This window comes from Phyllopteryx taeniolatus, chromosome 23, assembly GCF_024500385.1.
Source record: "Phyllopteryx taeniolatus isolate TA_2022b chromosome 23, UOR_Ptae_1.2, whole genome shotgun sequence".
NCBI classification, from domain to species: Eukaryota; Metazoa; Chordata; class Actinopteri; order Syngnathiformes; family Syngnathidae; genus Phyllopteryx; species Phyllopteryx taeniolatus.
Genome location: NC_084524.1, coordinates 2,359,298 through 2,372,462, shown reverse-complemented (window position 1 = coordinate 2,372,462; position 13,165 = coordinate 2,359,298). Strand labels below are relative to the sequence as shown.

At 45.9% G+C, this 13,165-nt stretch overlaps 2 protein-coding genes across 4 annotated transcripts; one reads left to right on the top strand and one right to left on the bottom strand.

Moving 5' to 3' along the window:
• Window positions 1–69: 69 nt before the first annotated feature.
• Window positions 70–7,483, bottom strand: ajuba (ajuba LIM protein). 3 transcript variants are annotated; one of them, XM_061764382.1, is made up of 9 exons: window positions 7,211–7,483; window positions 5,478–7,120; window positions 2,978–3,079; window positions 2,826–2,893; window positions 2,689–2,751; window positions 1,465–1,595; window positions 1,325–1,376; window positions 712–780; window positions 70–603 (listed from the first exon to the last, which is right to left on the bottom strand). In XM_061764382.1, the coding sequence occupies exons 2-9, from the start codon at window positions 6,787–6,789 to the stop codon at window positions 487–489; spliced, it is 1,914 nt and encodes a 637-aa protein (XP_061620366.1). In that variant the 5' UTR covers window positions 6,790–7,120; window positions 7,211–7,483; the 3' UTR covers window positions 70–486. The 3 variants fall into 3 exon arrangements, with proteins under 3 accessions (XP_061620366.1, XP_061620368.1, XP_061620365.1); XM_061764384.1 differs by having other exon boundaries at window positions 5,478–7,117; XM_061764381.1 differs by having other exon boundaries at window positions 5,478–7,147; window positions 7,253–7,483.
• Window positions 7,484–8,751: 1,268 nt separating this feature from the next.
• Window positions 8,752–10,348, top strand: mrpl52 (mitochondrial ribosomal protein L52). Its single transcript, XM_061764386.1, has 5 exons — window positions 8,752–8,843; window positions 9,086–9,155; window positions 9,595–9,662; window positions 9,787–9,851; window positions 10,099–10,348. The coding sequence occupies exons 1-5, from the start codon at window positions 8,810–8,812 to the stop codon at window positions 10,252–10,254; spliced, it is 393 nt and encodes a 130-aa protein (XP_061620370.1). The 5' UTR covers window positions 8,752–8,809; the 3' UTR covers window positions 10,255–10,348.
• Window positions 10,349–13,165: the final 2,817 nt, after the last annotated feature.

The following is a 13,165-nucleotide window of genomic DNA, read 5'->3' as shown; positions in this document are numbered from 1 at the left end:
CTTGAGAAAACTTTGGCCTTTTGCTCTTGTCTGTTGGGAGGGAAAGGTATTCAGAGACGGGCGGGCAGGGAATCTTCAAAATCTCTTTTATATGATCTCTGAAATGTACAACCACAAAGCTGTCTTATTTAATCTATAGTCAGAACACAAACATGTTATTACAGCATACAGAAATGACAGTAATTGTCCTCAAATTTGACTGGTTTACAAAATCTCTTAACAGTAACGTTGAGATTTAAGTGCAAAACATTTGCTAACAACACAATATGAACAGTTTAGCAGAATCCCTTGTTCTTCTACAGCAAACGAGCAGTAGTCTCTTTCCTGTTCCCTTTTTTGTGACCTTACAGTAAAAGTAGAACAACAGCAGGTACAATGGAGTCTAGGGGAGGGTGGATGCAGGTCAAAAGGAGCTGTGGGAATGTCTTAATATCAGCAGTTACATGTCGAGCGTTAAAGAACCGAAGCACGAGAGGGAGGGTCTCCTCAGTTGTGCGTGGCGGCGCTGCACACTCTGCTCATGTGACACGGGTGGCAGAGCAGATGAGAGTCCAGCGGGAAGCACTGCGAGCCGGGCTTATCGGAGAGCTGCTTGCCGCACTCCTGCGAGGAGGAGATAAGGAATGCGCGCGGGAAGTGACGTCAGCTTGCGCAAACAAAAGGGGAACGGGGGGGGGGGGGGTTGCGGGGCTGTGTGTGTGTGTCACTCACCTCACAGTGGTAACACTCAAAATGGTAGTCCTTATTCATGGACACAACCCTGAGGATCTCCTCGCTGCCCTGCAAAACACAATCGCAAAATAAACCCATCGCTGGAGGAATTTCGTGTGTGAAAGAATTAGAAACTGCAAAAAGTGGAATGAGGGATGGAGGCTACAGTTGTAAAATGTCTCAATTTAGGAATTTTCCCAAATAAATTTTGTGGAATTCTTCAAAAAGTAGGAATTTCCAAGAATGATTTGAACATTTTGGAGTTGGAATCGGTTAGTTAGTTTTTTTTTTTCCTCCAGTAATTTGACTTTAAGGAAAATGTGGACCCTTTTGCGATGTGGAACATTTCGAAGTTACCGTATTTTTCAGACTATTAAGTCTTTTTCCTTGTTTGGCCGGGGGTGCGACTTTTATATGTGAAAGAAAAAAAGCTGAATTATAAAATGGACGTGTGTTTATAAAATTTTCTCACTGAAAATGTCGAAGATGGGAGATGTTGAACACTTTTCACACTGCACTTGGCAAAGCCTCTGACGCCCTCGACTTTCCCAGAAACGTGGAAGTAGAAGCACATTTAAAAAAAAAAAAACACAGTGGCCATCGAGGAACTTACCTCAGTGGGTAAAATGGGCTGCAAGCAGGCAGCACACTTTGGGGCAAAAGTCCTGCAGAGTGGGAAAAGACGGCAACGTTTAGATAACCTAGGAACGCTAACGTGCCGGTGGGAGTGGTACACGAGATGCGGATGGATACTTGTTGTAGTCGGCCACGCAGTAGATGTTGCTGTGCTGGTCCACGGTGAAGGGCACCCCGTCCAGTGCCTTGGCGCACACCACGCAGCGGAAGCAGCCGGGATGGTACGAGTTCCCTAGCGCCTGCAAGATCTGAGGCCACAACGACAACGGTAAGACACTTTTCTTGGTTCTGTATGTTTGGGAGTTCAAGTATCAGGTTCCCTTGGGGCCTTGCGGGATGGGTTCCCACCGAGCTAGAAGTGTCTGCTTGAAGAATTCCGGATTTGTTCATTGAGAGGCCCGTGACATACCCCGCAGGGAATCTTCTGGACTTTCTCATGTATTCAGAGCTGTGGCCTGAGTAGTCCACTCTGGAAAGTTCACCACTAAGGAGCCTTTTATTTATGGAAAATGTCATGTGAAAGCAAAAGAGGGAGTTCCACGAGGATGTCACCACATTTCTACGTCTGTACTGTAGTTTGAAGGAGATGTTTTGGATCATTCGGTGGGACGAGTTATACGATAGACATTTCCATTATTTGGGGAATTTTCTCACTGAAAATGTGGAATTCTTCAAGTGGGACTTTGGAATGTGGAACATTTTACAGTACAGTTGGAAGCCGTTTAGAAATGGGGACTTGAGTTTTTCCCCATGGAATTCTTAATAAAAGTAGAAATGTTGAAAATTATCAAGTTATTGAAACTGAATTTGTTTCATTTTCCATTTAATTTGTGAATTTTCTCAAGCAAAATGTGGGATTATCATTTGAGAATGGTTTGCGAAATGGTCAATTTTTCCATTAGGGAATTTACTCTGGATTAAAAAAAAATATATGAATGAGGTTTTTCATTCAATTTGGTATCTTTCACAATGAAATGCAGAATTCAAAAATAGAAATGTTGAACATTTTGAAATTTGTTAATCTGGAAAGGGTAAAAAAAAAAAAAACGGTAATAGTAAAACGGAGGTCTTGAATGAGATGAACATTTTGACACTGCAATGGTTTCAGTTGGTTGAAACATGGAAAGGTAAATTAAATTTGTTACAAAAATAATTTGAATTTTTTTCTCACGGAAAATTTGGAATTGCGGGATTGTGAAAAAAAGTCTTAGCAAAAAAATGAATGAGTGGAGCATTTCGATGTTGGAATTGGTTGAGACATAGCAAGGATAAGTTCAATTTGTAAAAAGAAAAATAACTTTGTTTCCGTCCTCTTTGGGGTTGGAGAACACGCACACGCACCTGTTCCAGAATGAGGTGGCCGCACACGCTGCACTTCTCGGCGGCGGCCTGAAATCCCGAAAACTGCAATCAGAGTAGAAGAAAAACAATGAGGAGTTGGCAACAAAAAAAAAAAAAATTGAAAACAAGAGTCTAACCATGTAATCTTCTTTGCAATACACAGAGCCGTTGACATTGTAGAAGTCCTTGTTTCTCAAGGCGCGTCCTGCGGGAACAAAACAACAGTTTAAAATCCATTTTGTCGCGTGTTTAATTTTAACATTCTTGTTTTTTTGTTTTTTTTACTCACCACAGGAGACGCATGTGAAGCAGCGCGTGTGATAAAGGCTGTCCAGAGCCTGGCAAGCATTGTCTGCGCCGTACACGCCTTTACCGCACTTGATGCAGGTCCCTAAGCGAGAGGGAGACAGAAACGGGGTGTTTTAAGATGGGGGCGGGATTCGCGTCGGCGCTTGTAAAGCCACTCGTTCGCACCGCCGCGAGAGGGGAGCACTGGGGGTTCACACCCAGGAGCCAGGCCCGTTTGCTCAGACGCTGACATTAAAGGGAAATTCCAACACTTCCTGTAAACCCCCTCCCTCCACACGTCTCACTCCTGAGAGGAAACATGCACTCTGTGTGTTAACTTCAGCTGCAAAATGGTGCGAGCCCACCAGGATGGCAGGAGCCCTAGCGGAGGTATCGCTTGGAATAAACCAGGAACCATAGCTAAAAACTAATTAGGTCCGTCAGCATTTACTACTCCACTTCCGTGCGTTCCAAATTGAAGGATAAGCGCTCAGGCGGTCTGAGCGCTATGGTCATCCCCCCTCATCCCACTCCATGCCCTGTGATCTATTCCGGGATCTGCCCACTTTATTTTTTATTTTTTTTATAATGTGGCTGAGTGAGTGCCACGCAAACAGAACATTCCTGCGCCCCGCTCAAAATTGGCATCGCCAGAACGCTCCGGTCCTCAAAATAACCCGTCTGCAAAAAGAGGACTCTTGAGACTCTTGACTTGAGAAAAGGGACAAAAGCGCATAACAGTCCCCCCCCCCAAAAAAAATCTAGAGATGCCCTAATGCGCGCCCTTGTCAGTGAGATCCAGCCCCCGACATTAACACACACACGCCAGCAAAATCCATCCTGTGTTATGCATACACTTGCCGGCGAAATGACGCAGAAGAGGAGAAATCAAAACACTGGTTGGAATGCACACACTTGCCAGGGAGATCCGACCCTAGCTCAAGCACACAACAAGATCCGGCCTGCTCATATGCATACACTTGCTGGTGCGATAACGAACTCCAACCGGAATGTACACACTCGCCAGCAAGATCCAACCTCCACTTTAACACACTCGTTCGCCGGTGTGAATTACACACACACACTCACTGTAGATCTCCAGTCCACTCTTCCGCACACACTTGTTGGCGAGTGCATGTGTAACAATGTGGGCCGGATGTCGCCGGCGAGTGCGTGTACTCCGGCTGATGTTTCCAGCAAATGTACGCATAACACCGGATCTCGCTAGCAAGTGCTTGGGTTACAGTGCGCGCTGGATTGCGCTCCAGCCAACTTTTGCCTTTCTCCTCTTCCGTGGCGCTCAGCGGCCTGGCGCTCATCCTCTCGCCGGCGTGCGCGCGCTGCGGCCAGCCGCTGGCTCCTGCTTGCAGAAGCAGCTAGTTCAGACCGCGGTGGCGATTTAAAAATAAACTCGTGATTATAGATCCAGCTCGCGGTTAACGCATACACTTGCCGGCGAGATGACGACAGACGAGGCTCATATTTCTTCCCAATAGGCGAAGCGCTACGCCGTTGCACGTCCCCTGAGGGAATGCATACCTGAGCAGAAAAACAGGCTGCAGCACACCGCCCCTCCATCCACACACACACACACACACTGCGGAGCATTACTGTGGCCTGAAGTCACCAGGGGAAAACACACCCTGCCACAAAGAAATGGTATACACACACACACACACATTCATCCAACCACTGTAACACACACACCAAAAACATACTGGGTCCTATGCAACCTTGTGTGACTCACGCTCGTGGCTGGCGCTTATATCCAAACGTGCAATTTTCTCCAAGATTGTTATTTTTCACGCTAGATGCCCAGCGCCCGAGCCCCAATGACAAGTCTGTAATACGAACAATAAAGGGCCTGTCTCCTACTTGTCCGGATCAGTTTTTAAAACACGTCTGCATGTCCCGGCAGCTTCCGTGCGGTCGGGACAAAAATGTGACGGGAGAAATAAATTAACTTTTTTCCCCGCAATTCCCAGATCTTCGGACACCGTGTGACCTCTGGTGCCAGTAGGGAACGGCGGCGTCGGGACCAGATTACAATCGTCGTCGCGGCACTGCTCGTACTGATGTGGCTGTCGTCGTGCCCATTGTTCTGTTGCCGCTCCGCGAGTCGCTCAACCCCTTTCATCCAGTTTACTCTCGCTATCGACCCTCTGTCGCTCCATCTCAAACCCACCGGCCGAGGCAGACGGTCGCCCCGCAGAGCCCGGGCTGTGTTCGAGGTTCCTTCTTTAGCGCTTCCGTCGCCAAGTGCTTGCTCATGTGGTTCGCTTGGTTTTCTATCATATATATATATATATAATAATAATGCATGTGGAGTATGGTTCTTGACCTGCTCAAAGCGTCTTCGAATGATTTCTGTTGTGAATTTGCGCTGTATAAATAAAACTGACTTGACTTAAGTGTTTGGGTTTCGCATTTGTCCTGTGGCACAGCAATGAGGCAGACAGTATTGGACAATGTGAGTGACACGAAAAGGAAACTTTTCTCACCAAAGAATTCCTGACGGTTCTCCACAGCGGCGGGCCCGAGCTCCTCCTGAGCTTTGAGCGGGGCCCCGCCGGCCGACGTCGGTCCCGGTGCCGCGCTGGGTTTGGACTGAGCGGTCAGCGCCGCAGACTGATCTTTCAGCATCAGGCCCTCCAGGAGACCCCCGCCCTCGAGAGCCGCGTCCCTCAGAAGAAGCCGGGTCAGCTCTTCCTGGTAGCGTGTGCCGGGCAGGTCCGAGTGGCGGCTCTTCTCGCCCGGCGCGACGCCCCCTTCTTTGCCTCTCGCCCCCGACCTCTGCTCGTCCCACCACTCCGGGCCCGCCCGGTAGCACGCCGCGGCCGGACTTCCCACCGCCGGCGGATAGGAGTGCCGGCTGTCGTACGCCCCCTGACGCAGCCCGCCGTCCAGGTATTGAGTCCAGGCCTCCACGGGGGTCCTTCCGTACACGGGCCCCGTCTGCGAGGAGGCGGTCTGCTGCTGCGGCGGGAGGGAGTACCGAGAGTCGTAGCCCAGGCTGATTCCGCTGGTTCGGTTGCTGCTGCAGCGGCTCCCCATGGGGCTGCCGCCCCCTCCGCCTCCTCCGCCTCCGCTGGCCGTGCTGGAGGCGAAGCTGGACCGGGGGCTGACCAGCACGGACTCCTGGAGACTGAAGGACGAGCACGGGCTCAGGGCGGGCCCCGGCGGGTACAGGAAGCCGTCGGCCGGACGGTGCGGCGGATGAGACAGGGACGCGGGTCTCGGGCTCTCCCACAGTTCGCTCCCTGCGCTCAGGCGTTTGTAGAATAAAGCCTCCTGGAGGGAAAGCCGCTTGTGCCTCTCGGGTTCCGACAGGTAGCCCGTCTCGGCCGTGCCTCTGGGAGCCGACCCGTATCCGGCGGTGGCGGGGTACGGCGGCGGCGGCGGTTGGGAGAGGAGCTGCTGCCTTCGGACCAGCTGCTGGAGCTCCAGGGAGTAGCGGCGCTGGTTCAGGGACGCCTTGTGGCCCGGAACGTCGCACTCGGGGCCCGGGCCGGACTCTCGCCTCAGGTGGGAGTCCAGTCCTTCGCCCAGGTAACACGAGGCCCTCTGCTGAGGGGAGCGACGCCTCAGCGGGGCCAACGTGGAAGGGTGAGGCGCTTGGTCTCCGTCTGGCTGCACGGACGACGGCTGAGGAAGCTGAGAGGGGGACGTTCCCAGACCGGGACCGCCGCCGTTCCCGTTGCTGTTGTTGGCGTTCCCGGCCGGGTCGTGCTTTTTCTTGGAGCCGCTGAACTTGACGCTGCCCGAGTCGGTCAGCTTCAGTTTCTCCAGCAACTTGCTTATCGGTCGATCCATGGCGAAAAGCGCTTTTTCCTGCCGTTCCTAAACCTTCAAACGCAGCTCAAAGAAATGAGCACCCTGAAATGATTTCCAGCAGAAAATACATAGAAAGCTAGCTGAATAAGACCAAGGAGGGCATCGGGAGGACTCCTGCCATGACTTAATCCTTACTGCTTGGCCGTCATGTGGACAACCTACAGGCGCAGGTCGGCTCCACTGGACTAGTCAGAAGAAGCACACATGCGGGACATTTCTAACGGTGGAGGGCCTCTTTTGTGGCCCCTCGCGTGGCTCCACATCTGCATCGTCCCCAAGTCTTGCTTCGATCTGCTTTTGGCTCAGTCTGCTGGGAAAGTCGACTTCCTCTCATTGGCTTGCAAAAGAAAAGGAACAAATACTAGACTCGAGACAACAGATCCGTCTGTGCACGACTCACCCGACTCCTGCCATTCATCCCGGGAATAAAAACAAAACTCACTCGTCGTCCTCAGAAAACGGAGGCATTGCTCGATCCCTTCCGCTAGCGGGGAAGTTCGGAAAGAGAAGGAAAACTCTGTTCTACCGACTGGTCTCCGTCTCAAAAGAGCCACTCGGTATCTATAAAATCCCTCCCTGTGTGCATTGCACGGTCGACAACTTTCTTTCTTTCTTTCTTCCCCTAAATAATGACTTACCTCCCCCTCTTTTTCTACAACAGTCAAAACCACTACGAGTAGGTTATCTAATTCCGTTTTGGGATTTTCACACTAAACCTGACGTTGCTGGCGTCCTCTTGCAAGCAAGCGGACTGTGGCGCGGTGTGTTTTATTTTGAAGGCAGGACTGTGACTCGGGCGTTCCGTCGCGGTTTTGCGTGACTCTCCTCGTTTTCTTTATCAGTCAACGGCGGCGGCTTGTAACCCCCTTTCTCTCCCCCCCCCCCCCTTTGCGAACTAGAACACCTCACCTCATTTCATACTAGTCCTAATTTTGTATTATTGTGTCATACACCGCTTTCCGACTTTCATTGACCCGAAGAAACGCTCAAACGTACCGAGGCAGTGCTTTTGTGTGTGCATGTGAGTGAGTGTGTGTGTGGCACTATTTGATTGTACCAGCAGCCTGTGGAATGCGCGGAGGCACACGCTGGAGTGAGGCGGCCGCCGGGGAGAGACGGAGCCCTTCACCCCGGAATCCCCCCGCCGCCGTCGGCCTGCCGGTGCACACGCGCCCCGTTGGCCTCGCCGGCGAGTGGCAACTTGTCTGAAAAGCTCACAGTGGGAATTCTTCTTCAGCCATTCGAAACGAGCATCTAGAACACGCTGGCCTACATTTACAACCTAAATTTGAATATTTCTTCCATGAAATGTAACGCCAAAAGTGTATTCTCTTCATTTCATTTCGCATATGCCAATAAAAATATTTCACGGCTGCACTGATTCTTAATGCCACTCCTATCGATAATAGCAGTGAGGAATCGATATTCATAGAATACTAATAGTAACTTGGGGATTTTGTCTTCGGAAATGTACTGAAATACTGGGGGGAAATTGTGAGTTAGGTAACAAAATGATATAATTTCTGCAGTAATTTGGAAATTTTGACATGAAAAATGTGAGAATTTGGGAAATGTGAAAAGTATTTTCCAATATGTCACAAATGAGCTGAATATTTGATGTTGGAAATGTTTGATGAATAATTGAACAAGGAGAGAAATATGCAACGATGAGTATAAAAAAAAAAAAAAGATCCATCTCCATTTAAATTGGATTTGTTTTCATAGAAAATATGGGGAACGTGTGAATTTGGGAAATGGGGCAAATACTTGTCGGGATGTCTTGAATGACATGAATGTTTTGACTTTGTTATGGTTTCAAGTATTTGTGAAAGTTTACGAGGACAAAAAAAGTGGCAGAATAATCAAATATTTGTCTTGAGTCCACGCAGGGAAAACATGAGTGTTTTTTGACGTCATCTAGCGGCCATTTTGTGCAGTTGCAGGCACGCGAGTGTCTCTTAGCGTCCTCTGGCGGTCATTGGGTGGAACTGCAGACAACATGGCGGCGCCCGTAAGGATGCTATGTTTCCCCGGTGAGACAGACAATGCGTTTGACTTATGTGTTGACATGGCCACGCTTGTTGAGTAGCGAATCGTTTTGTGTGATAGTAACAGTTTGTTTCATGGGTTTCACCTTGTATTAACCGACAAACGGTTAACGGCGGTGACGTTGTCTTGTCTTGGCATGGCGAACGGCTAATGTTAGCAAGTGTCGAGATTACATTCATTCGAACGTCTTCACTGATTTGTTTCTTCCTTTTTTGTTTTGTTGCAGCGTTAAAACACTGCGGCCGAAGTTTGAGCACGACGCGAGGAGCTCAAGCTGGAGAAAAGTGGAGGAAAGAGTAAGTTGGACTCAAATGTTACTGGGGTGTCAAAGTTTTGTGGGTGTGTGTGTGTGTGTGTGTGTGTGTGTGTGTGTGTGTGTGTGTGGCATTTAACTACGGCTACTCACACTTTGTACTTAAGTAGAAGTACAGATGCTTGTAAAAATAAAAAAAGAAGTACTGATTCGACTGTTTTGCTAAAAATAAAAAAAATAAAGTACAGACTTTAATATAAAAATTAAAAATGAATTTTGTATGTCAATTATTTACAGTAGCCTTTTAATAACTTGGGGGAACAAAGTTGTGCTTCAAGTAAGCTTTAAAACTATTAATTTTGCACTTTCTGAAAATGAAGGCAAACTGTTGATGTGGTTTTGCCATTATAACCGCCCCCCAAACCCCTGATAATTGTAGTTTGTAAATATAGACAGTATACCGTTTGATATTTGTCATTTAGGCATGGACTTGCACGCAGTGGCACCGAATATGGACCGCTGACCGATCTACCTGATTGGTCTTTTGCAGGTAGAAATTCACCAAACACAAATATATATATATATATATATACATACATATACATGTGTGTGTGTGTCCTTGAAGCGCTGTGTACCTAAAGAAAGGGTCCGCTGGGTTTCAATTGTGTTTGCAGATGGCAGGCCGGCACCTCCAATGAAGGGCGCGTTGAGGAGAAGGCAGGAGAGGGAAGAATTAGCGGTAAGTATCCCACACGTGAATCTCAACCCGTACTTGTTACACTTTTGAAGGGCAAAGTCACTATATAGGGCACGGTATATAGCGGATAAGGAGCCATTCCAAACACAGCCTATTATTTATTCAATGTGTTCAATACTGTAACGATTCATAGTAAACATAAACATCTGTAATACCCCATTAAAGACTATTTCCATAAATGGCCGATTAGTTTTATGCTTTCGGGTAAAATTAAAGGTTTCTTCCGCAGAGGCGCATCGTCATGCTGGATTCCGAGGTAGACCGAGGCATCGAGTCGTGTCGGAAGAGGGAGGAGGAAGCTCGAAGAATCGAGGAGCACAAAAAGTCTCTGCTGCTCAAACCTAAAGGGCAGCTGCTAAAGAAGACGAAGGAGCCTCACAGTTAAAAACAGCCTGGTAAATAACAACTCCCCCCAATTATGTTATTGTCAATGTCCAGTTATGTGTGGCATTTTAATGGAATAAATGAGTTCTACTGGGTTTGTGCCATTTTTGGGGATTTTCTGTTGTTGAAGTCTTTCCAGCTTCCACTGGAGGGCAGTATTGCTCCAGGAAAGGGCAATCGGAAGTCACAAACGCCATTTTGTGCATTTTCTGGCCAGAGGGAAGAACCTAATTTCAGCAGTGTGCGGGGGTGGGCTAAGTCTTGTCTTGCCCGGGGGCCACCCGAAGGCAAGGCAAATGTATTTACATAGCACATTTCATACACAAGGTAACTCACTGTGCTTTATATGACTAAAAGCCTTTTCAAACAAAACGCAAAAGACATTTAAAAACTAAGGCCTGTTATGTTCTTTCATCTGTCCCACCGAGCATTTACACGCTCAAGTTTCCACTAATATTTATTGTATTAAGTTAGGCTTTTTCTTTCTCCCTAAAATTGATTATTCAATTAAATGTAGTTTTTTTTTTGTGCGTGTTCACGTATCTCAAATTATTTATTGAAAATACTGTTTCTAAAGAATTAGTTGGATTTATTGTAAATAATTTTCAACGGGAAATAAAGAAACACAATATTTGTAAGCTGTTTTATTAAATAAATGGTTGCTTTATTGGAAATAATAATCCAAAAATAATTTTGGGTGTATAATTGGTTAATTCATGTAAAATAATTCTTCAATACATAAATTGTTGTAGACAATTTAAAATAAATTGTTATAATTTGCATATGAGTTTGTTAGTTATCTAAAAATATAAGAAAACAATTAGAAATATAGTCTACATTTAAACTGTTAAAAATTGTAATTAGATAACTGCTTTATTTATTGTAAATTATTTTAAATATGCCAAGATATTTTATTGAATAATTGGTTATTTTTTGGAAATAAAAGAATAAAGTACTGATTGCTGTAACGTTTTTTTTTTTAGTTGTCTTAATTTAATATTTGATCGTTTTATTTAAGGTTAATAATTTAAAAAGTTTTGAATACATATTTTAATATGATTGACTAAATAATTGGTTCATTTATTGTAAAGAAGTAAATAAAAATATGTATACATACATTTTTTTTATTGGCTTATTGGTTTCTGTAAATAATTAGAACAATTCTACAGACTTATTTTTTCAACTAAATCGGTTAACAGATTTATTGTCAGTAATGAAAAATAGTAAAATAACATTCTAAATAATAAATATTGCAGAACTCATGTCATGCGGACATTTAGATAATACATAAGACGCATCATCCCAAAAACTGTTCAATAGTAAACGTAATATTTCTTGTTACGTCCCCGAAGCGTTGGCGAGCGTTGATCGCAGGTCTCGTCGTGAGGTTGCGGCCGCACCGTACTGTTAAGGTGTAACTCTACCGTTTTGCAGATGGTGTTTAAAAGCCGAGTCAGCAGTGTGGGATGAGACTCCCAAACAGGTAAGCCACCATTCATACTTTTGCTGACCTACAGAACTGTTGTCGAGGACAGTGGGTTGACGAGTTGTCCACGTGAGACCTCCTCTGGAAGTGCTTTTTTTCCTCCTCCTTCCTCCCACCGACTCATTCCTCCCTCCTCGCCTTGTTTTGCTTTTGAGGAAATGAGAAGCAGATGTTGGCTATTGTGTGGGTGGGGGAAGGGGCTGACGTCTGTTTGGGTGATGGCAGATCAGCTGACAACAGAGGAAGTACCCGTATATGACAGTGCGTCCGCATTATTACATTTGACTTTTTCCTCATTTTGTTGGGCGTCAGCCTTATTCCGATATGGCATAAATTCATATTTTTCCCCTAAAAATCATACACACAACACCCAACTATGACAACTTGAATTTCTTCATATTTATTAAGAATAAAAAAACAACCAAAAAAGAATTTACATGTACGTACAGAGGAAACCAGAAGTTTAGGCACACTATAAGAAAAGACACGAAAGCTTTTTCATCCTCACTGACATGAAATCAGACTTGACCTTTCCTGTTTTTGGTCAGTTAGGATTGCCAAAATTGCTATTTGCTAAATGTCAGACTAATGAGAGAGTATTTTATAGACACGTTTTCATTACTTTCTTCAAAGTGTAATGAGGCACGTTTGTAGGCCACCTTGCTCGCACATGCCTTTTTAGTTCTGCCCATACATTTTCAATAGAATTGAAATTAGGGCTTTGTGATGCACATTTTGGAGCAAAGGACGTTCATCTTTGGGGCACAGAACCCGTCTCCTCCCTGAGTGCTATGCCGGCTGGACATTCCCATGGTGTTTGTCCTTGCGTGTAATTGTTTGAACAGATGAATGTAACACCTTCAAGCATCTGGAAATTGCACCCAAGGATGAACCAGACTTGTGAAAGTCCACAATTCTCTTCCTGGTGTCTTGGCTAATTTCTTTTGCGTTTCCCAAGATGTTACACAAAGAAGCAGTGTGTTTCGTGTGTGTGTAGTTCAAATACATCCACAGGTGTGTCTCTCATTATCTCATGTTGTCAATAAACCTACCAGAAACTTCCGAAGACATGACATGACATCTGCGTTCTCACAAATTGTTTAAACCTTACAGCATATAAATCTCTGACTCTAACGAAAGTCATGGAAAAATAAGAAATGCTTCGTCTGATTTCGTGTCTTTTTATATTGTGTATGTAAACTTCTGGTTTCAACTGTAAGTACGCACAGCCCCAAGTGTCACAAGCTTAGAACACGTCAGTATCTTTGGGCAGTTTTGTCCATTCCTCTTTGCAGCACCTTTCAAGTTTCGACCCCAAAACCTTTTTCATCTTGTCATTATGGGGTGTTGTGTGTAGAATTTGGAGGGAATAAAATGAATCCTTTTTGGAATAAGGCTGTAGCGCGGTGAATACTTTCCAGATGCA